The sequence below is a fragment of the Microtus pennsylvanicus genome, chromosome 6 (assembly GCF_037038515.1).
Source record: "Microtus pennsylvanicus isolate mMicPen1 chromosome 6, mMicPen1.hap1, whole genome shotgun sequence".
NCBI classification, from domain to species: domain Eukaryota; kingdom Metazoa; phylum Chordata; class Mammalia; order Rodentia; family Cricetidae; genus Microtus; species Microtus pennsylvanicus.
Genome location: NC_134584.1, coordinates 79,066,206 through 79,089,768, shown reverse-complemented (window position 1 = coordinate 79,089,768; position 23,563 = coordinate 79,066,206). Strand labels below are relative to the sequence as shown.

At 44.8% G+C, this 23,563-nt stretch overlaps 1 protein-coding gene across 1 annotated transcript in view; it reads right to left on the bottom strand.

Annotated features, from left to right (window-relative positions):
* Nucleotides 1-23,563, bottom strand: part of Ttc29 (tetratricopeptide repeat domain 29) — a 179,715-nt gene that overhangs the window by 28,535 nt on the left and 127,617 nt on the right. Inside the window, exons 9-10 of the mRNA XM_075977998.1 lie at nucleotides 20,488-20,611; nucleotides 12,042-12,270 (exon numbers count right to left, since the gene is read on the bottom strand). Coding sequence (XP_075834113.1) covers nucleotides 12,042-12,270; nucleotides 20,488-20,611 — 353 coding nt within the window. The remainder of the gene's footprint in view (nucleotides 1-12,041; nucleotides 12,271-20,487; nucleotides 20,612-23,563) is intronic.

Below are 23,563 nucleotides of genomic sequence, written 5' to 3'. Positions count from 1 at the left end.
GCTAAAGGGTCGCAGCACTAGGAAGGCTGAACACTGACTTAGAGGGACCGGGGAAATGGCTCGGTCAGTGAGGTTTTGCCACAGAAACTGTGCCTCTGCACAGTCCTCGGTGAAATGCGGTACCCACGAAAACACTGGGCACGGCAGCAGTGCTGCGGGGATAGAAGTAGGAGCATAGCTGGGCTCGCTGACAAGCCCCAGGTCCCATTGGGGGAGACCCTGACTCCAACAAACAAACAACCGCCTCCCCCAAAATCCCAAACACAAACAACAAAAAACCACAATGCCACTCGATCCTTGCGCAGGTACACACATGCACAAATCTGAACAATATGCTCTCTTAGATGTCAGCCTCACTTGCTTTATGGACGGGGATGGAACCACAGCACCATGCTCTGCTCTGTGACCACCTTCATTTCCAAAATGTTCTCGATGCAGACGGTCCCCTGAGCTCCCCAGGGACCTCCCAGAGCACCCGTCCCAAATTTTATTGGTTCCTCAACTCTTCTGGTTATTCTGATGTATCGTCAGAGAAAAATAGCCTTTTGCTTCCAGTCCTTAATCTAATACTAGTAAACATTTGGCCAATATTGTCAGATATTTTCTTGAAATGGTATAAAAAGAATGGATCATTTGAAAAATCTTCATAAAATATGGAAGCTGATATGTAAGCTCAGGGAAATAGTCTGTCCTAGGTACAAAGAAAAATCAAAGAACTGAGTTGCATAATAACATTTGAGACAGATGCTTTGTTTGCCAATAGAGAACTGGGAGTGTGTTTCTGAGCACCGCCAAGCTTACCTAGCCAGGACTGGGACTTTAAAACAATGTGAAGGTCCGTGCATGTGCCCAGCATCTTACTGCATCAGGTACAACTTAGCAGTTCATCAGAGCCGTCAGAGAATAGGTTCCCAAAAGTTTAAAAGTGAGGCTGTAAGAATTTTACTTAACCATAGTGCTCAAAAAATAATGTGAGGTAGTTGTATATTGACCTATTATAAATTTCATATAGTCTTGAAAAGTAGTGTATATGTGAGTGTGAGTGTGAGTGTGTGTGTGTGTGTGTGTGTGTGTGTGTGTGTAGAGATAGTCTTTAGGTAGTTAAGATAATCAAGGCAAATATTTGAGTCGTTCTCACCAATGTGGGGAAACTGATTTACACAATTGTTTGTTTAGGCTCAAGTCAGTCCAACAGACTGAGGTTTCCTCCTGTGTTTGCCAGTCTTTGACAGCTGTCAGTTTGCAGGTCTGACTGCTTTATCCAGGCCTCACCAATGCCGCACTGGCATCTTCAGAAAATGGGCCGTGAGAGCTGCTGCTCCACTGTCCCAAATCAATTACTGCATTCTTAAACTGGCAGGGTGTTCATTTGCGGGCACAGAGACATCCATGGGGGGATCGATTAGAGGATAATGTCATGTGTAGCAGGGGAGAAAGGAGGGAGTGTTTTCTGCTTAATGGGTTGGTGTTAAGTGGGTGGGAATGGCTTCTAATTAGCCAACAATTGCTGTGTTTTCTACTTTCCCTCCTTCCCACCTCCTGTCGGTCACCAGCTGCCAATCCGCCCCCATTTCTGTTTTTTCTTCCTTGAGTTCATTGCTCATTTCAGCGGAAGCCTTTGTTTAGGGAAGAGGGCTCCCAGGGTCTCAGCTGCCTGGGTGAAGCAGCACGCAGCTCCTATGAGTAGCAACTGTCAGCTGATTCTATCTCCACTGAACACACCTGAGAGACCCGAGGACTCAGTACCTGCGTTAGCTGGACTGCGCAGCCTCTTACTGTAGAGTGAGCCAACTCAGCACTTCCTGGGATGCAGTCCACTATAACCCCATGTTGCCCTGGAACACATGAGAAATCTGGCCCCTTTGTGGTTCAAAGCTTGAATTGACCTGAGGTGCTTCTTTTGACACACACTCCTAAGAGTCTGAATATTTTGCTTTGGCCAAAGGACAAGGAAAGGGCCTCTGTTCTATGCTTCCCTGTAGGGAACTCCCCGAGGGGAAAGAGCATAGAGTGGAACGCTGTATTATTGTAGCCACAGGAAAAACAGGCAGGAAATTGGACAGCATTTTACAAAATGACTTTATAACATGAGGTATTAAAACTCATTCTTTACAAACATCCAATGGTGGGATGGGAGCCTTATTTTGTAGGCATGTGACATACGACATTGTTTCTCTTTATACTTATTTATTTGGTGTGTGTGTCCGTGTGTGCACGCGTGTGTGTCCGTGTGCTCGTGTGTGTGTGTGTGTGTGTGTGTGTGTGTGTGTCACAGCACCCATGCGGAGATCAGAGGACAACGCGCAGGTGTTTTTTCCTTTCAACCCATGGGTCCCAGGGATTGAACTCAGGAAGTCAAGCTCAGCTTAAGCCCCCGCCCACTGAGCCATCTCTAATGCAGCATCTCTATGGGGTTTCCTGGGTTTCCTTTTACAACCAACCAGATAAAACTTCCTGTACAAATCAGTAGTATTTGGAAAATAATTTCCTAGAGAAACCACGGAGCCTCTTGTATCCAGAGCGTGTCCAAAGGGAAGGACTGGCACGGCAAGGGGATCCTACTTGTGCCACGGGGGGAGCATAGAGCACAGTGAAAGCCAGTGGCGTGCCAGGAAATGGGCTGTCCACACTTGGAAGTGTGGAGCAGCAAAGGGCTTCTATGTAGGCACAGTCAACCCTGCCAGAGCAGCTTGTTAGGGAGATAAAGCTGGGTAGAAAAAAGTAGATCATTTTAGGTAGATCAGGACACGGCAAGTAGTCACACAGGGCTGAGACAAGAGACGGCACGTATTCAGGAAAGCTGGGTGCAGTCAGAGTGTGAACCAGACAGATGCCTGAGGCTCTGCCGCAGGCACATGGCGTCCACTCAGTGGCCACCCCTCACCCGTGAACCTGCGATCTCTTCCCACGGACCTCATCTCTAAGAACTGGAGAACGGTGCGGCAGAGACAGCACTGAGGTGGAAAGAGCTGTCTGCACACATTTGACAGACAGAAGGAGTTTGGAGCCGGTGCATGGGCTTATGTGAAGTGACATGTAGTCGGGGGCAAACTACCACACGATCAGCTAAAACGCTGAAAGACCAGTTCTCGCACATGAGAATCAAGCTTGCCCTCAAAGCAGGCTCCGGGGTTCCACCACTGGAGGTCTGTATTCATTAGTTCCGAGGGCCCGGGAACACTCATTTACAACAACTCCATGCCAGTCTCAGCTTTGGTGCAAGTGACGCTTGAATTCCACCTTGAGAAACTGCCTGGAGTTAAGGTAAGCTTTAGTTTTAACCATAGGTCGCCTCAAAGCACCTGTGTACGGTAGAAACTGCAACAGAGAGTCCTGATTAACCAAGGGTACTTCCAGCTCCAGGGCCGTTTGTTTGTTTCCTTTTCCTTGTAAGACTCTCCTACCCCAAATGAAAAGACCAGAATGGGGACTATAGGACAGAGAATGTCAGAGCGCTTCCCAGGCAGTACAAATCATGTTTGTCAACGTCTTGGCTCAGCTCCTTGTTCTACCCACAGCCTATCTTCACAGAACAGCTGAAAGCCAACCAGAGAGGTCTTCTCAGACAGAACTCAGTGGTTTTTTTTCTTACGTTTGTAATGAAATCCAAAGCATTCGCTGTGGTTTAAAACTATTAACCAGCTGCCCCCAAATCCTTCCCTTCTCCCTCTCTCTCCCCCTCCCTCCTCTTTTTCTATCTTTCTCCCTCCCTTCTCCTCTCCCCCTCTCTCCTGGCTCCTTCCTTTCCCCTCTGCCCTTCCCCTTCCCTTTAGCTTTCCCTCCTTCCCCACTTCCTCTCCTCCCCCTCCTCCCTACTCCTTCCCCTTCCTCCCCTCCCCTTTTGCGCCTGTTTCTGCTCCAGTCACATTGCTCATCTTGCTGTTCCACGAGGGAGTCTGGATGTGCCTGGGGAAGACCTTTCCCAGAAGACCTTGCTGCTTCCTTTCCCAGGCCTGCTGTGAGGGCTTCCATCTGGACGGGTCCCACACCGCTGGACGAGCTCTCTTCTTATGCTGCTCTATTTTCTCATCATCTTTATCTCCATTGCATTACCACTACTTCTAGGGACTGCCTGCCAGCATCCTAACCTGCTTCTTTGCTGACAGGATTCCCAACTTTATAAACTCAGGTGGGAGGCTTAGATGTGTGCTCACTGTCTATGTTAAAAGGGGACTCTTTTTGCTGCTTTGCCTCACAGATGGTGGGATGCTTGTGAGCCAGGGTTCACCTATCATCTTCGCTCCTGCTGTTCGGAGCCAGAGGCAGTGATCCAAGGCCATCCAGAACCCAATCCAGCAAGGGATGGCACCAGGCATGGTCTGTACTGTAAAGCATTCTTAATATTTCCCATGGCAATAGATCAGTCCGCCAAAATATATACATTGTGTAGCAGCCCTGGTTGTCCTGGAACTCGTGATCAGGCTGGCCTCAAACTCACAGAGATCCACCTACCTCTGACTTCTGAGTGCTGGGACTAAAGATGTGTGCCACTATCGCCCGGCTAAGGCTTTTCTCACTGTTATCAAATCTTGGATTTGATACATATAAACCTGAAAGATTTGTTGTACCTGCATTTTGATTTGGGAGTCACCGTCTTGGGTCCCGGCTGCTCAGTTTGTACACATGTTTATGCAGACCTAGGTTCCCCTAAGTGTGATTATAATCCTATCTGATTGTTTAGTTACGTCTTCAATTTGATTTATTCATGAATGCAGGTTTTCCTTCACAGGTATCTTTAATTTCTGTAGATAGCTTTATTATTATTATTATTTTCATTGTTTTTTTTCTTTCTTCAAATAGGTTTGCAAAGGAGTCAAAAGGTAATCTTGAAGAGATATGGTTTTATATTTTACTGAGAAGGCTACTCAATGGAAGCAAAAGTTAAAAAAAATTCCGTGTTAGATATAGAAAGTGACAAAATTATGCATAATTATCTATGCAATTACACTTGCCCCGGCTTGAAGATTTTTAGTCAGGAAAGCTTAATAACATTTGCATGGCTAAATGAGACAGCAGGAACAATGGGAAGGGCCTCAGGGCATGGTCGTCTACTTAAGCATCCACTTGGATTTTCAGCGTAATTAGTCATATAATTGTGTGCCTAAACTTAGTGGATCCATGTAAGTAACTATCAATTATTAAAAAGTAGAGCTTGCAATGTTTTTCTCTCTACTTCCTGCCAATCAAATTACTAAGGAACATACTATGTTCATGTTTCGTCACATACATCTTCAAGTCAAATTAACTGTGAGGCCCTAGGTGAAGGCGGATGAACAACGAATCTGTGAACTCACTCAGATCTCGGTAGCTAAGTCAGCCACTTGGACATCTATGTTTTTAGGGAGTACTCTTGCTATCCAATCATAACATCATTGAAGGATTTGACCATAGTCAATATTACCACAGTACTTCTGAGAGTTCAGGAAGCAAGTCTATTCAAGTATGTTCATAGTGACGTCAAGCTGTATTTCAGAAGCACTGGCGCAGCTCAGACTGGCCTGGGCTAAAAGGTAGAGACAGACATTACATTTCTTCTCCAGATCCTGGCCCAGTGTTTCCCATATGGTCTATATTGTGCTATATATGGGCTACCATCATCCAGGAGAAGTTACAAGTATGTCCATGGGTTGCTATTCTAGTCAGAGCTAATTCTAAGTCACTGTAAGCAATTTCTAGAGGAGAAATTTCCACAAGAAACGTGCAGTTTTCTGATAATTATGTCAAAGTATCCGAATTACACAGCTTTCACTCATATCTGAGAGTTAAAACAGTCTTCCCATGGAAAGTGCATGCCAACCGATCAGTGCTGAAAACATATACACAAATAACTCATACACACTGGGCGAGTTGGACTTATGAGTTTAGGAATAATGTACACACACTCACACGTGCACACACGCACACATCCACACACACACGCATGTCACAACATTTACTGAAAAAAGAGGGCACAAATTTGAAAGAGCAAAGGGGAATGTGGGAGGGTTTGGAGGGAGGAAAGGGAAGGAGAAAATGATGTCATTATATTATAATGTAAAAAATAAAAGAAATAAAAAACCATGCCCCAGGAGGTAGAATAACGTAATTATATTATAATTTAAAAATAAAAATATTGTAAAACCTTTAAAAACTAAGTTAAAAAACACAAGGGTTGTAGAATAAGAAAATTTCTAGAAAAGTAAATTCTGGAACCGGTTATAATTTTAAAGAGGAATTCCCAATTGGGGAAGGTTTAGGAAGAATTAAAATTCATGTCGCCATTGCTCATGCTTCAAGTTCCAACAGTGTGTCACCTCTTTCTTTAGAAAAAATTTTAAATGAGACAATAACAGAATTGTCCTAACAGAAATTTGCCAAAGATGGGTGACAAGTACTAGGAGAGAGCGCCTCGTGTCCCCCAACTCTGGCAGTGGTAAAAGGAGTTAGCTACATTCATAGTGTGTCGGACTCATGGCCACAGTCAAGGGTTACAGCTGGATGGAGGAGACAGGTGCTTCTCAGGCAGTGAAGCAAATACGACCCGGGGAGAGCGGGTTCGCCTAGCCCTACAAATGCAGACCCATGGCTGACTCAGTTCTGGCATTGACCTTGGTTTTGCATGGTTTAAAGAATCCAAAGACTGTTCATGGGATTCTCAAATTATCAATAAAAACAAAACGTCAAGAGCAGAGTAGGAGAGCCCAGTTCCATTCTTCTTAGGAGAGGCATGCTCACTGTGCCCCGATGCAGCACCAACTAGCAGGCACTGTGAGCAGAATCTAAAGAAGGGTTACTTTTCTGTTGGAGCAATCAAGAATTCTCTTTCATTGAACCAAGGCAGCAGATAGAGAAGGAGATTCTCAGAGTGGGGAAAGAAACAAAACCAGAAGCAAATCTCTCAACCTGAGGGAACTGGAGTCATATTATCAGTTTCCGATGAAACGAGTTTTGGCTTTGAAAAAATACTTTATTCTGTAGGAAGTAACTTGTCACTGTGCTGTACAAAATAGATGAAGGGTGGTGATGTGTATTTTAATGAAGAGATTGAAAATCCACACACAATTCTTCCTTTTTCTTTTAGAATTGGTTGCAGCCAAGTACTATTTCTCTTTTCAGACATTTTGCTGTTATGCTCATTTAGGAAAAGTTGCAGAAGGCACTGGATGCTTTCCCTGATGTCTGTGAGGATCTGGTTCACATGACCATTTTAAGTAAGGCTGACAGTGAGGTGCACATTGGTTTTCTTCTTTTGATGTGAGTATGGAACACATAAAGAATGTATTTTAATGCTTTTATCCCATTTGTCTCATCCAACTTGTTTGCTGTGACTAAAAATGGGAGTTTAATGCGGTATTTAAAGGGTTTCTACCTTTTAAAAAAATCACAGGCAGACCCGGAGAATATAAATAATGCCAATTGTCCTACAGAGAGACAGCTGCCCCAAGCCTGTCACCAGCACCCTTACTGCTTCGGTCCTGGAAGATATTGAAAAGGGTCCTGGGGCTTCTGGAGTCAGAGTAGGCTAAGCAATATGGAAACCTATATGGGGATGGAGACTGAGATCCTATATGTCTTCTCCTAAAAGCCATAGCTTATCAAACAAAGATCCCAGGACTGAGTGTAAGGTGCCTCTTTTTGAGCTCTGGTACAGCAAGTTCACAAGATTATCCAACAAGTCCCGTCACTTGTACTTTCTCACCAGAACTAGGTGATAAGGCCCCATTGCTGAAGGTACCACATCTCTTGATTAGAGGACAGAGCGACCAAGCTGGAACCGAACAGGAAGTTTCCCCACTGATGACGACAAGACAGAGGGACCAAGCTGGAACCGAACAGGAAATTTCCCCAATGATGACGACAAAACAGAGGGACCAAGCTGGAACCGAACAGGAAGTTTCCCCACTGATGACTAGTTTTCATGGTGTTTGTTGCAAGGGTTGCTTGGAAAGAAATGGCATCAACTGTTTCACCCAGGTGTGAATCCTAAAAAACACAATATCATCCAGCCAGACAAGGTGTGCCTACTGAAGCAATAATGGCATTACTGTTCTAGGAGTAGCCAGATGCTCTTTGAGTAGATATGAGGCTTGACCCTAGTATGGAACCCTTGCCTGATAATGTAAATGCAGTAAAAAAAAATCAAATAAGCAAACAAATAAAAACAAAACTCATGGTTGATGAAGTCTTCAACTCTACTGGGGAACTTCTGTTTATTACTCTTCTTTAGTTTATCGTAACATCACACTGCTTTCTGAGTATGTATGTTTATGCCCATATACAAGTGCTAACTCAGCCTTAATCAGAGATGCTTCTCTTTGAAATGAGTGATGGTGAATACAGAGAAGCCTGGCTGCTCAAGATGCTGAGAATAAGAGACCGTTGAATGCTTAGCCTTAAACAAGACATTTATACCACTGCCACAATGGTTTAGGGAACATAGCAGAAGAGGGGGTAGAAAAAAAATGTAGAAACAGGAAAACAGGAAGAGGGGCTGTGAAATGCTGGCTTCTGGCATGGCAATCATGATCCCACAGGAGCTTTGCCTGAGTGCACTGGGCCCGTCAACAGGTACACGGATTCAATAGGGCTTGGGAAGGTCCTACCTCCTCCTCCTGAACTACTGGTTACTGATGGATGTTGTGGCAGAGGAAAGACATCATTTGCAGTTAGTTAGCCATTGATAAGTCCACTGGGCTCCAGTGTTAGTCCCAAACCCACCATCACAGAGAAGGCCCTAGTTAATCTCAGTGGGTCACAAAACAAAAAGACACTAAAGGGGAGAGGGACTTGTAGGCAAGAGAGGCACAAAGGGGCTAGGTAGGAATTCAGAGAGGGTGAGGTAACAATAATCAGGATATACCATGTACATGTACAAAACTGTCAAAAAAGCAAATTCAATAAAAGTTTTTGTATTTCTTAAAGCTTGCTTGCTAGCCTATTGGATAATTTCATTATTGTCTTTTCATATTTATGGTTATTAAGCTATAGGAAAGGTATCCAGTCACAGTAGAGTATGAGGGCTTGGTTATGAAGATGAACTTTTCATTTCTTTAAAAGGGTGAGGTAAGCTCATGACTGAGAAATGCAAGCAAAGTCTACAGTAGCAACGGATTGGTACTAAACAATGCATGCCACGTGAAGCCAACATAGAGGCAAAACTGTGAGACCACGTCATGGCATTTCTTGAAGAATATTGCAGGAGCCATAAAATCAAGATGATGATTTTCCCATCCCTGTAAGCCTTCACATAACATATCACTGAGAACTGTGTCCTCGCATTCCAACCCGCTGGTGTGTTCATCTGGTTTCTTTCTCTGATGTAATTCGCCTTTGGCCTCAATGAGAAAGTGGATAGAGATCCTGCCACTGAAACAGTTCTCCCCAGTGATGGAGCTCATGACATTGCCACTTAAATGGGCAGAACCACATGCCTGGATTAACACCGCTGTTAATATGAATGGGGAAAGCATTTCTTTCTATGTTGCTGTGTTTGTGGTTACAATGTGAATTACATTTTTCTATAAAAACACACATTTTTTTGATTGGGAAGATGTCTTGGGTTTGGGGAGCAAATAATACTCTGGAGAATTCAGGAGAAGGTCATAGGCCCCTGAGCCTTCCAGAACCAAACAATTGGAGTTGCTTCAGCATCGAGTTGTTTTGGTGAGGTGTAATAAACTTGATTTTCCCCCCTCAACTTTTAAATTTGGGAGACTCAATGTCGGGAGGGGAGAGCAGGCTGTATGAGTCATTCCCACCATCTCCCGCTATTAGAAGAGTCTGAAGGTTCTTGCATGTTCCCTCCGAGAGGAACAAAGATGACCGTGGGTTGCTGGTGAGTCACCGTTCCATTTCATCTGGGGACCTCAGTGTTCTCACTGCACAGTTCCCTTAGGGGCATGCTCTCTGCTTACAAGAATATTGGCAGTTCTTTGAGCTAACGATTTGTTTGGAGGGTGGAAGTCTCCGAGGTGCCAATAACACAGGCACAGCTTTAATAATATAGCTTTTTGATCTTTGATCTGTTTTTTTTCCTCTGAATACAAGGGACCCTCAATAACAAGATTAAAGATGCCTCATCCCACAAGGAAGGTGGGAGTTGAAAACTTAAAAGCTCATATTTCCAAATAATATTTTTGTACTTTTCCATTTTGTCAACATCGTGTTTGGTGAGCACCATCCTTCACTCATGTGATAATTGGATAGTAATCCAAATAATGTGGTATCATATGCTTCCCAAGGACACATCGCGCACAAGCTTAAAACGTGGTTAGTGCAAACTAGCTTGTGGTCGGGCTTACATACTCATTTTGGATTCTGTTTGATTTAAGCATTTACTTGGCAACTTGTAGATGTCAAATATCATATCTTCCTTCTTAGAAAATACCAAGAATGTGTGTTTGAGAGACCCATGCTCTCAACTGAGCAGCTAAGGCAATTAAAAAGATGGTCGTGGTAGAAAACGAAACGAAACGACTTGCAGAGAAATAAATGATAGCAGAGAAATAAATGACAGCCGCTGAAATCAGAGAAGAGAGCATTTTCAAGTGGTAGGGGCCTCAGGCATCCTGACTAAGGACCTGGCTGAACTGAGGTGGAAGGAAGGAGGTCATCGGGACAGCTATGTGGGCAGGGCTGGGTGAAGTGTGTGTAGGGGAGCAGTCGGGAAAGAACCCAGTCAGGAAGGTCAAGAAGCCTTTATCCAGAACCCAGAGAAGAGCCAGGGAGGAGTTTTGAGCAGAGTGAAAACGGGGTGTCTTACGTCAGATTTTAGTGCACTTTGACCTACGAATGCACATGTGCAAACAGTCACACGTGTTAAATAGTTTCCTGTGGGTTTTATTCCCAAGAACAAAAGATACAGCGTGAACTGTGTCAACAGACTGAGAACTCAGGACTTACACTTGTCTACATTTTACTTCTGCAGGGAAGACGCTCATCCCTGCAGAGCTGAGTCACATGAGATGAAGCATTGCCGGTTGTGATTTCTCCAGCACTCCACGCCTGTGCAGACCATGAGCGTTAGTGTCTGAAGCACAGAGGAAAATGGATGGTTGCTCCCAAGCCCTTCAGAAGAAAATTTAGCTCTCGAGAAACCAAAGAGCCACAAATGTAAGCGGTACAGATGAGCAAAAGCGATAGAGTTTTCAGAAGCTGCACACTAGGCACTGAGAGACACACCTGGAACCCATCAGAACGTGGCTTTGCCAGCCTCTCTCCCAGCAAGAGAGTTTTTCTCACAGTATCATAGGATGATAAGAGTTTATTCAAGACAAACTGAGACACTGAATTGCTGGCTGACCCTTTTCAGTGTATGACAGCTGACATGGGTCATTTCCTGGTATTCTGGGCAGAAACCATGAAAATCTAAGATGTAGGTAATTCCAAGATGTGGAATGAGCTCTCAAGGATCTAACAATGAGTTTAAAAAAAAAGTTTGGTATTCAGGGTGGGCAAGATGGCTCAGTGGGTAAATGTGCTTCCCACCAAGCTTGGTGACCTGAAGTCGCCTAGAGTCAAATGAAGCTAAAACACGAAGCTGACCCTTATACTAACCTAGCTGTTTATAATAATAAAATAATATAATTATTTATAAGAAAAAGTAGTTTAAGGGGCATTGCTATAAAATATTTTCCAAACTCAAAACAATAAAAGTAACATTAACCATTATCCGTGAAGCACATCATCTAAGCAGCGTGTCTGCGCTGTGCGCCGTCCGACCGGATAGTACTAGAAAGCACAAGCTGATTTCACGTGCCTTACTCCTTGTAAATTGTTCCTTACAACCCGTCGGTACAGAGTGTGGCCTCGAAGATTACTGGGAAGTTCCTGCTCAGGAGTGGAGAATGATTGGCAGACACATCATTCCCGCCGTTTTGTGCTTCTCTTAAACACCGCCAGTAAGATACAGCAGGAGAGCTCACCCAGCTTCCAACGTAGTAACCAAAGAACAAGAACAACATTACCAAGCAAATTCAAGTCAGTAACGTGCGAATAAACATTTCCAACACAAATACCTTGGCTACTAAGAATGCTGCAAAATCTAAAAGCCAAAGCCTTACCCAGAACGGGGTCATATTTGACTTGCGTTCTGCTTTCCTTCCAGGACAGCAGGCAGTTGAGGCTGTCCATATCTGCAGACTCTATGTAACCCGTCATGGTCAGCATCAGCTGGTGGGCTCTGGCTATTCCATAGTGAACTTTGGTTTCATCCATCAGCGCTGTTTTCATGAGCTCCACAGTGGTGCTGAAAGCTTGCTGGAAGTACTCGGAAGCCTTGCTGTATTGCCCCTAGAGAGAAAGAGAGAAGGCTGTTTTATTTCTTACCTGGCCCATCTCACAGACTTGCTCACCTCACCTCGGCACACCCGTTTCTTTCATCAGAAAAGGCTGTCTTCCATAAGCAGAGCTCACATGATGGTCAGAACCTTGAGATTAATTTGGTTAAAAGCTGCATCTATGGCTGAAACACTGAAGTGCATAGCAGCAGGGGAAGGAAGTAGACACAGTTTCAACAGTTTTACTCATTATACCATTGTATTTATCCAGTGAAATATATTTAATTGTCTTTTGTTTTCATTTGTAGCAGGAAGGCCCTTGGCGCCAAGCTGGTGGCCACAACTGACAGACACATCTCTCTGCCAACTCTGGTCACTGCTTCTCTTTCCTTAGATGCACCTGCTGCCATTTAGCTAAGGACACGGGAGAGTCTAAATTTAAAACATGTCATTGTAATATGGCTAGAACAAAGCAAAGGTGAGAGGGGTTGAGCAAGACACATGACTTCAACCTCTCATCTCTACATGCTTCTGCAGATACACGCTTGTGTACCCACGCAGCTGTGCCCCCTACATTTGAGCACTCAGACACACACAGACAAAATAGAGATATTGAAAACATCATTGAATACTCCTTTCACAGGAGAGAAATTTTTTTACAATAAAATTTTTAGCCATATTCCCACACTTTGTCAAAAGAAGTGGGAATTCAAAGCACCATGGATACATCTCCATGCCGCACACCTGCACAGATGGGGTGGGCACACCTGCACAGATGGGGTGGGCACACCTGCACAGATGGGGTGGGCACACCTGCACAGATGGGGTGGGCACACCTGCACAGATGGGGTGGGCACACCTGCACAGATGGGGTGGGCACACCTGCACAGATGGGGTGGGCACACCTGCACAGATGGGGTGGGCACACCTGCACAGATGGGGTGAGCACACCTGCACAGATGGGGTGGGCACACCTGCACAGATGGGGTGGGCACACCTGCACAGATGGGGTGAGCACACCTGCACAGATGGGGTGAGCACACCTGCACAGATGGGTGAGCACACCTGCACAGATGGGGTGGGCACACCTGCACAGATGGGGTGGGCACACCTGCACAGATGGGGTGGGCACACCTGCACAGATGGGGTGAAGCTTCAGCTCCGAGGCCCTCTGTGTAGTGGAGCACATGGATGAGTGGTCACACTGATTGAATAAGAGATACCTGTCAGCGTGATGAGCGCTTCCTCTCCCATGCAGCAATGCAACACTGCACGTCCTGTCCATAGGGCAGCCTATGTGCACTCTCAAGTCAAAGAATTCCTTCGATCAAATTTGCTCGTTGATGGGAAGCACCCCCATATTGTATAAGTAATAGTTATTATTTGATGCTGTAAGCAATTCTTTTTTAATCATAAAAAGGTTTATAATCAGAAAAGATTATTTAATTAAAACAAATGAAAGGTGGTATCTGTTCCAATTATATATGATTGAGAACTGTGACACATATTAAAGATAATGAAAATACAGACATCCTTGACAGATACCAATGAGAAAGGAAAACTGCACAAAAAAGCACAATTTGGTCAAGGATAGCCTTGTTTAAAAAAACAGAAATTGAAGCATCTAATTGCTCCAGTTATATTTCTGAGTTTTGCGTTGTTTGTTGATTAGGCTGGGAGTTTGAATCTGGTAAATCAAGGGCTATAAACAAATGGGCACATATTTAAATTTCCAGGATGATTTACCGATATAGGTTAAGATGAACCACCATTCATCTGCTGAGTCGTGAGGCAGCCACGATGCGTGAGCCTGCATGGCACCAGTGAACTCAGCACCAAGAGAAAGAGGGACAGGTGGCTTGGTTTTAGAGGACGCAGTACCACCTAACATGGCAAACTAACCACAAACAACTGTCATAAACTACAATGAAGATGTCTTTAACACACAGTCAAGTAAACACAATAGTTGTTCTTTTCGATACTATCTTTTTTTAACATACCTTTCGGGAATGAGTTTTCCTTAGTACCTATCGTATTTACACGTTCTTAATCCTTAAAAAAAGTTTACTACATAAATGTAATCTCTCCTCAAATTCTGTATAGCCTCCTAAAATTCATCTTTGTTTCCAAGTCATCTCTATTATAAATTTCTAATTATTCTAGAAATCGGTTCTGACTATCTTAAATATAAACTTGAAGCCGTGCAGCAAATTATATATTCATTATTCCATCCATGAGAAGGCAACCCCAACCAGCGCTCTGAAATCTCTGACTGTTCCAGGGTGCGATCTCAGTGACATCATAGATAATAAAACAAAGCTCATAATAGAATTTTCACGTGTATTCTGTTTCTTACAGATCTAACAAGAAAAGTAAAAAAAAGAATGGGTGTTTTCTAAGGGTAAATAATCTCTCTCTCTCTCTCTCTCTCTCTCTCTCTCTCTCTCTCTCTCTCTCTCAGTGTGTGTGTGTGTGTGTGCCCGTGTGTGTGTGTGCCCATGTGTGTGTGTGTGCCCATGTGTGATGTGCTTGTGTGTGAGTGTGGGCTTGCACACGCCATGGCACACTTGGAGAGGTCAGAGGAAAATATTCAAGAATCAATTTTCCTCCCCCATGGGTTTGAAGGATCACACCCATGTCACCAGGCTGTGTGGCAAGTGCTCTGATCCACAGACCCATCTCACTGGCCTTTTCCTGCTATTTTCACATAAGAATGACTATATTTTGAACTGTGATTATTTTTGGTCTTAACAGGGAATGAGAGATCTCATAAAAGGCAGATCTCCCTTAAAATACTGCCCTTTGGTCACTTTGTAGTAATTATATATTTTCAATTAACATTCTATCAAAAGATCACATCTAGAGAGTGGCATGGGACATCCCTTCCCCCAGATTTTATAATAAAAGACTAAGTAAGATAAAGACTATTTTTAAGATGCACTAATTTAAATAATAAAAGCACTACTGTAATCACAGAATATGCCAATTTCAGTATTTTTCAAAATGATAACTTTGCCTTGTAACTTCTGTCTCACAGTGTTATACTTTGAAACTTGTTGCTGACAATACCATTAACACCAGCGGCCCCAGCAATATGGAGGCAGAAAGGAGGAGATACGGCAGCCTGTAGGGAGCTGTCCTGCTTGTGGCTATCGCTCTGATTAAACGCTGTGACCAAAACAACTCGGGGAGGAAAGCATTTATTTCCCCTTACAGCTTACAGCTTATCATGAAGGGAAGCCAGGGTGGGAGCTCCAGTCAGGAACTGAAGCAGAGGACAGGAAGGAACTCTATTTACTGTTGCTCATGTCTCACTGAGCCTACCCAGGGGTAACCCCATCCACGGACAGGTGGGCTCCCTGACCCCAACCACACAGACTCGCCTGCATGCCAATCTGAGGAGAAATTAAGGTTCCCTCTTCCCAGATGGCCCTAGCTGTGTCAAACTGACAAAAACATAGCACAAGGGTCTCACAAGTGCAAGACTCATGAGTGGCAGCCACGTCCGATTTGTTTGTAAGGATTCGGGACAAGTTTTCTAAGTGACAGGATACTTTAGGAGACCGAAAGAGTGTGGGATTTCAGAAGTGACAGTGCTTTCTCAAGTGGTGTGACGTTGGTTCCCAAATGAGGTCAGTGGACTCACGCCCTTCTGCTTCCGAAGTGCGTCGGGCTCATTTCTTAGGCAGGAACTGCAGACAGGGTCTCGGCTCTCACAAAAGTTATGTTCTAGCCAACAGAACAACAGCAAGAACGCAAGGCAGGCAAGAAAACCATGCAACAAACAAGCACGGACTATAAAAATACAGCAGTGATGAAGTTTCCCAGTGGTCACTTTTGTTTCGACCAAGGGTAGATACCATCAGCACAGAGTTCCAAATGGCAAGAATGTAAAACTGAGACTGGAGAACAGTCCAGGGAGAACCTTCCAGCTGAGGCTCCCACGCTCAGTCAGAACTAGCCTTGAATGTGTGACAACTATTGAGAAGTCTGGCTGTGGTGGAGTTGGTGAAGGAGAGATCAGGGAGCGCTGAGGTCAGAGGTCGGGTGAGGCCGACTCATAGATCAGGACAGGGTGAGGACGTAGCTTCTGCCATCTGCCGCGGACAGGCTTACTGGAGAGGGCATATCTGGGAGGGGGAAAATGGCTGGCAGACTTTGAACAACGGGAATGATGGATAAAGTGGTGTTTATCATTATGTTTGCCATGTCTACTAGAGGACGATGGATAAAGTGGTGTTTATTATTGTGTTATGTTTGTCGTGCCTACTAGGGATCTGGTGCAGGTGCAAAGTGAGCAGATGGATGGATGCTCAAGGCTAGAAGCTTGGGGTGGGGAGGGTGAGGATTTGGAGTTGTGAATTTGGCAGAGTAGAATTGAAGGGAGAGAAGATGAATAGCTTAGCAGTAATAGTTTATATCTAAAGAGATCGGGGTGAATATGTCAAACAGCCAAAGGGCTGTGAATCTGGGCTTGAGGAAGAGGGAGGAGCTTGATATATCAAGGAACAGACAGTGATTATGTACTCAGTGTGCAAGGGGAACTCTATCATGTGCTCCATGCTTATCTTACGATGCCCAATCCAGCGTGTGTGTGTGTGTGTGTGTGTGTGTGTGTGTGTGTGTGTGTGTATGTGTATGTGGGGTGGATGTGGATGTGTGGAACTGCAAATGAGTGCAGATGCCAGAGGCATTGGATCTCCCTGGAGTTGGAATTACAGGTGTTTGCTAGCTGGCTATGGGAACCTAATTAATGTTCTCTGGAAGAGCCGTGTGCGCTTCTCCACTAAGCCACCTCTCCACCCTTCATACACCCCCTTAGACATTCTCTGACTATCGTCCACACTCTGGTTACTCAATGAATAACCAACATTGCAGGAAACATTTAATCACTTAGCACTTTAAGGTTTGTATGAAAATTCAAAATTTTAAAACATTTCAATTCAAGTACAATAACATTTACTAACAAGTATAATAACATTATTCTAACATTTTAAGTACTGTTTTCTAATAGATGTCTTAAATATGTAGAAAATCACTTATTAGGGCTGCTCAGATGTCATAGCAGGTATAGGTGCTTGCCTCTAGTGTCAAGTTTTCTTGTTACTGCCAACTAGGTGAGGAAACTGGGAACTAACTCACCCAATGTCTTAATTAATTATCAACTGGGCACATTTCAAAACCAGGTGGACAAAACCCAGGTTATATCCTCTTTGCCTTGCTATAATCTCCCTCCAGGAAGGCATTAATTCCTACTTTCACAAGTAACTTATGGGATTATTCAGCTGTGTAACTAGTATAGCAGCACTTAAAATAATTGTGAACTGTCCGCAGGCACCAAGTGTAGAGGTATTAAGTTATTTATTGTTAATGTTTTCATAGAAAGAGATTCTGCAGAATTTAGAGAAAATTAAAATAGCAGCCATCACTCGGTTCTAATTAATCTCCTTTGTTAGAACTACTACCTTTCAAACTGCACTGGGAAGTATCACTCCCGAGAGGAATGATGGGACAAATTTAAGTTGGCCTGAGCCATCGCCAGCAGAAGGCTTTGCAATGACGACAGGGTGAGGAGTGGCATGAGAGAAGATGAAATGTAACTTTAGCAATTTGAGAAGCAGATCAAGCTTTGTTTTGAAGTGCACGTGCTTATAAAATTATGTGCTCAGTGTTATATTATTTGTCATTGTCATTAAGACTATTTACCAAAGTGTTGTATCAACTTGTGTGTTTGAACCATCCCTCTGTCTGTCTTTCACTGGTGGTTTGAATGAGAATGCCCCAGCATTGGCTCAGGATGCTTAGTTCCTAGTGGGTGCTGCTGTTTAGGAGGCTTGGGAGGTGTGGCCTCGATAGAGGGAGTGCATCACCATGGTTGGGTTTTGAGTGTTCAAGGACTCAGTTTGCTGAGTCTTTACTCAGACACAATTCTTAGTTTGCTCTGTGCTTCCTGCTTTTGGTCTCGTACATGAGCTCTCAACCTTCTGATCCAGCTGCCACACAAATCTGCTGCCATGCCTCCCACCATGATGGCAGCAGACTCATATACCTCTGGAACCATAACCCCACACAAACCCTTCCTTCTATAAACTACCTTGGTCATGGCGTTTATCACAACAGCAGAAAAGTAATATAGTGTCTATCTGTCTGTCTACCTGCTTGTCTGCCTATCTATCTATCTATCTATCTATCTATCTATCTATCTATTATCTATCTATCTATCTATCTATCTATCTATCTATCTATCTATCTATCCATTCATCCATCCACCACCCACCCATCATCCGTCAGTCTGTCTGTCTGTCTATCTCTCTGAATAAACTATATACATATATATATAAAGCACATATAAGTACACATATATAAAAAGATGAAGTGAATGTACAGAATCCTCGAAATTTTATAATGAGGCTAAATGGGCAAAAATTAACTTTTAGTTGTTATAGTATTTGCAAGTTAAACTGTTTAAGAATCAAACACCAGGTGCTGGAGAGATGGCTCAGTGATTAAGAGCACCGGCTGCTCTTCCAGAGGTCCTGAGTTCAATTCCCAGCAACCACATGGTAGCCCACAGCCATCTGTAATGAGATCTGATGCCCTCTTCTGGCCTGCAGACATACATGTAGGCAAAACACTGTATATTTAATAACAAATAAATAAATCTAAAAAAAAAAGAATCAAACACCAGAAAATAAATAACACTAGTGACATTAAAAACACTTGACAAAACTTGAGAAAATGAAAGCATAAAGATAGTATTTCTGTTTGTCTCATTTTTCTTATCTTTCCGTCATGACGGAAACAGGTGGACCCTTGGCATTGCTGTCATGTGGAATATAGGTGTTCAGTGTGTTGTTTGGTAGGATAGGAAAGCCGTAGCGATGTGTGCTTTGCTGTATTTCTGAAGAGTCAACCTTTTAAGGAGTCAGTTGTCAATTCAGCTAGTGTGGGGTGCAGTCCCCTCTTTGACGCAAGCTTCTCTAGAGTAATCTTGGCATGGCTGTGCACTACCACTTTATCTTGACAATTAAACAAAACCCCATTTTGGGGACCAACGGAGCAGAAGTGATCCAGGAGTTAGAAATGGCAGGTGAAGCATAAGAGTTTATGTGTATCTCCTGCATGTATGTGCCGCATAGGTCAGAAGATGGTGTCAGGCCCTATGGAACTGGAGTTTTAGGTAGTTGTGAGCTGCCAGGTGTGTGTGCTTGGTGGCAAAAGTCTTCTTCAAGAGTGGCAAGGACTCTTAACCATTGAGCCTGCTCTCAAGTCCCCTGGGGTTGATTTTTAAAAAATTAACATTTCAGTTGGTATATAAATCCTGGGTTTCCTTATGACACTTTCATATGCATATACCATGGCACCCTGTTCGTGATTACTGCCCCCTCCACAGCCCTCCTTCCCCACCCTCTCAGGGTTCTTTCTTCCAGAGTTGCCCTCTGCTTTCATGCCATTTAATTTAATCCTTACAATAACCCCACGCGATGCGAAAGTCAAAGCACCTAGAAGTGTAAATAACTTGTCGCAGGTCCCAGATCTTACGAGTGAAGGAGCTGGGCTTGTCACCCGAACAGTGGGCTCCACGGTAGTGCTTTCAATCACCGAGCACTCAGATTAGCACAGAGTGTATGAACACAGTTGGAGAATATAATTACCCTAAAAAATGATGGATCTGATTCATGATCAAAACAGCAATTATAACCGGAGAAGCAGGCTTCTCCCATACAATTTCTAACGGAGACCCTGGGCAGCCGAAGACAGTAAAACTGGGATTACAACTGTGCATTTACTAATCTCGGCTCCTGGGATGCTGTGAAAACCACACTCTAAATTCCCTGCGGAGTCATTCTTAGGATTTTCATTTCTTTGCCTGGTAGGCCTCCCAACTGGATTAAAAAGAAATAAGAATTTGGACTGAGAGAGGAATGTCAGAGTAAGCCGGGAAGAGTCAATAGTTATCACAAAGTGCCTTTGCATTTAAATCTTTACCTTGCTCCCTACATCCAGTCACCTTGAATACTTGAATACTGAATGGCAGTGGTTGCTGATGTGGGGTGTCTCCCCCCAGATGAGTAGGAAAGAGGCATTTCTAGTTCTGTCCCTGCCCGTATCTGTGCCACATCCTGCAATCACAGCCATTTTCCACACTGACTAGTGAGTCAGCAAGCATAAAGCGAGAAGAGATTTCCAACTCTGCAAGCTTTTCCACAACAAGGGACACACAACTCACTTTTTCATTGTAGATGTCGCCAAGCATCGTGCTTGCTCGTATCACGTCGAGGCTTTGGAAGTTGTTCCTTGCGATTTTCACAACCTTTTCCAGGTATTTAATTGCTTCTGTCATCTGTCCTTGGCTGGAATAAAATGGAAAACCATTAGTGTACATTTCATCATTGTGAAAAGAAGGAATTTTGCGTCTTTGCTGTAAAAAGTATGGGGTGTTGGTCAGATGGTTAGACTTACAGCACACACTGTGCACTAGCAGACACGTGGCTCAGGATGTAGACTTACAGCACACACTGTGCACTTGCAGACACGTGGCTCAGGATGTAGACTTACAACACACACTGTGCACTAGCAGACACGTGGCTCAGGATGTAGACTTACAGCACACACTGTGCACTAGCAGACACGTGGCTCAGGATGTAGACTTACAGCACACACTGTGCACTTGCAGACACGTGGCTCAGGAAGTAGACTTACAGCACACACTGTGCACTAGCAGACACGTGGCTCAGGATGTTAGACTTACAGCACACACTGTGCACTAGCAGACACGTGGCTCAGGATGTCAGACTTACAGCACACACTGTGCACTAGCAGACACGTGGCTCAGGATGTTAGACTTACAGCACACACTGTGCACTAGCAGACACGTGGCTCAGGATGTAGACTTACAGCACACACTGTGCACTAGCAGACACGTGGCTCAGGATGTTAGACTTACAGCACACACTGTGCACTAGCAGACACGTGGCTCAGGATGTAGACTTACAACACAAGTGCACTAGCAGACACGTGGCTCAGGATGTAGACTTACAACACACTGTGCACTAGCAGACACGTGGCTCAGGATGTAGACTTACAGCACACACTGTGCACTAGCAGACACGTGGCTCAGGATGTTAGACTTACAGCACACACTGTGCACTAGCAGACACGTGGCTCAGGATGTAGACTTACAGCACACACTGTGCACTAGCAGACACGTGGCTCAGGATGTTAGACTTACAGCACACACTGTGCACTAGCAGACACGTGGCTCAGGATGTAGACTTACAACACAAGTGCACTAGCAGACACGTGGCTCAGGATGTAGACTTACAGCACACACTGTGCACTAGCAGACACGTGGCTCAGGATGTAGACTTACAACACAAGTGCACTAGCAGACACGTGGCTCAGGATGTAGACTTACAGCACACACTGTGCACTAGCAGACACGTGGCTCAGGAAGTAGACTTACAGCACACACTGTGCACTAGCAGACACGTGGCTCAGGATGTTAGACTTACAGCACACACTGTGCACTAGCAGACACGTGGCTCAGGATGTAGACTTACAACACAAGTGCACTAGCAGACACGTGGCTCAGGATGTAGACTTACAACACACACTGTGCACTAGCAGACACGTGGCTCAGGATGTAGACTTACAACACACACTGTGCACTAGCAGACACGTGGCTCAGGACGTAGATTTATAGCACACACTGTGCACTAGCAGACACGTGGCTCAGGATGTCAGACTTACAGCACACACTGTGCACTAGCAGACACGTGGCTCAGGATGTAGACTTACAGCACACACTGTGCACTAGCAGACACGTGGCTCAGGATGTAGACTTACAGCACACACTGTGCACTAGCAGACACGTGGCTCAGGACGTAGATTTACAGCACACACTGTGCACTAGCAGACACGTGGCTCAGGACGTCAGACTTACAGCACACACTGTGCACTAGCAGACACGTGGCTCAGGAAGTAGACTTACAACACACACTGTGCACTAGCAGACACGTGGCTCAGGATGTAGACTTACAGCACACACTGTGCACTTGCAGACACGTGGCTCAGGAAGTAGACTTACAGCACACACTGTGCACTAGCAGACACGTGGCTCAGGATGTTAGACTTACAGCACACACTGTGCACTTGCAGACACGTGGCTCAGGAAGTAGACTTACAGCACACACTGTGCACTTGCAGACACGTGGCTCAGGAAGTAGACTTACAGCACACACTGTGCACTAGCAGACACGTGGCTCAGGATGTTAGACTTACAGCACACACTGTGCACTAGCAGACACGTGGCTCAGGATGTCAGACTTACAGCACACACTGTGCACTAGCAGACACGTGGCTCAGGATGTTAGACTTACAGCACACACTGTGCACTAGCAGACACGTGGCTCAGGATGTAGACTTACAGCACACACTGTGCACTAGCAGACACGTGGCTCAGGATGTTAGACTTACAGCACACACTGTGCACTAGCAGACACGTGGCTCAGGATGTAGACTTACAACACAAGTGCACTAGCAGACACGTGGCTCAGGATGTAGACTTACAACACACTGTGCACTAGCAGACACGTGGCTCAGGATGTAGACTTACAGCACACACTGTGCACTAGCAGACACGTGGCTCAGGATGTTAGACTTACAGCACACACTGTGCACTAGCAGACACGTGGCTCAGGATGTAGACTTACAGCACACACTGTGCACTAGCAGACACGTGGCTCAGGATGTTAGACTTACAGCACACACTGTGCACTAGCAGACACGTGGCTCAGGATGTAGACTTACAACACAAGTGCACTAGCAGACACGTGGCTCAGGATGTAGACTTACAGCACACACTGTGCACTAGCAGACACGTGGCTCAGGATGTAGACTTACAACACAAGTGCACTAGCAGACACGTGGCTCAGGATGTAGACTTACAGCACACACTGTGCACTAGCAGACACGTGGCTCAGGAAGTAGACTTACAGCACACACTGTGCACTTGCAGACACGTGGCTCAGGATGTAGACTTACAGCACACACTGTGCACTAGCAGACACGTGGCTCAGGATGTTAGACTTACAGCACACACTGTGCACTAGCAGACACGTGGCTCAGGATGTAGACTTACAACACAAGTGCACTAGCAGACACGTGGCTCAGGATGTAGACTTACAACACACACTGTGCACTAGCAGACACGTGGCTCAGGATGTAGACTTACAACACACACTGTGCACTAGCAGACACGTGGCTCAGGACGTAGATTTATAGCACACACTGTGCACTAGCAG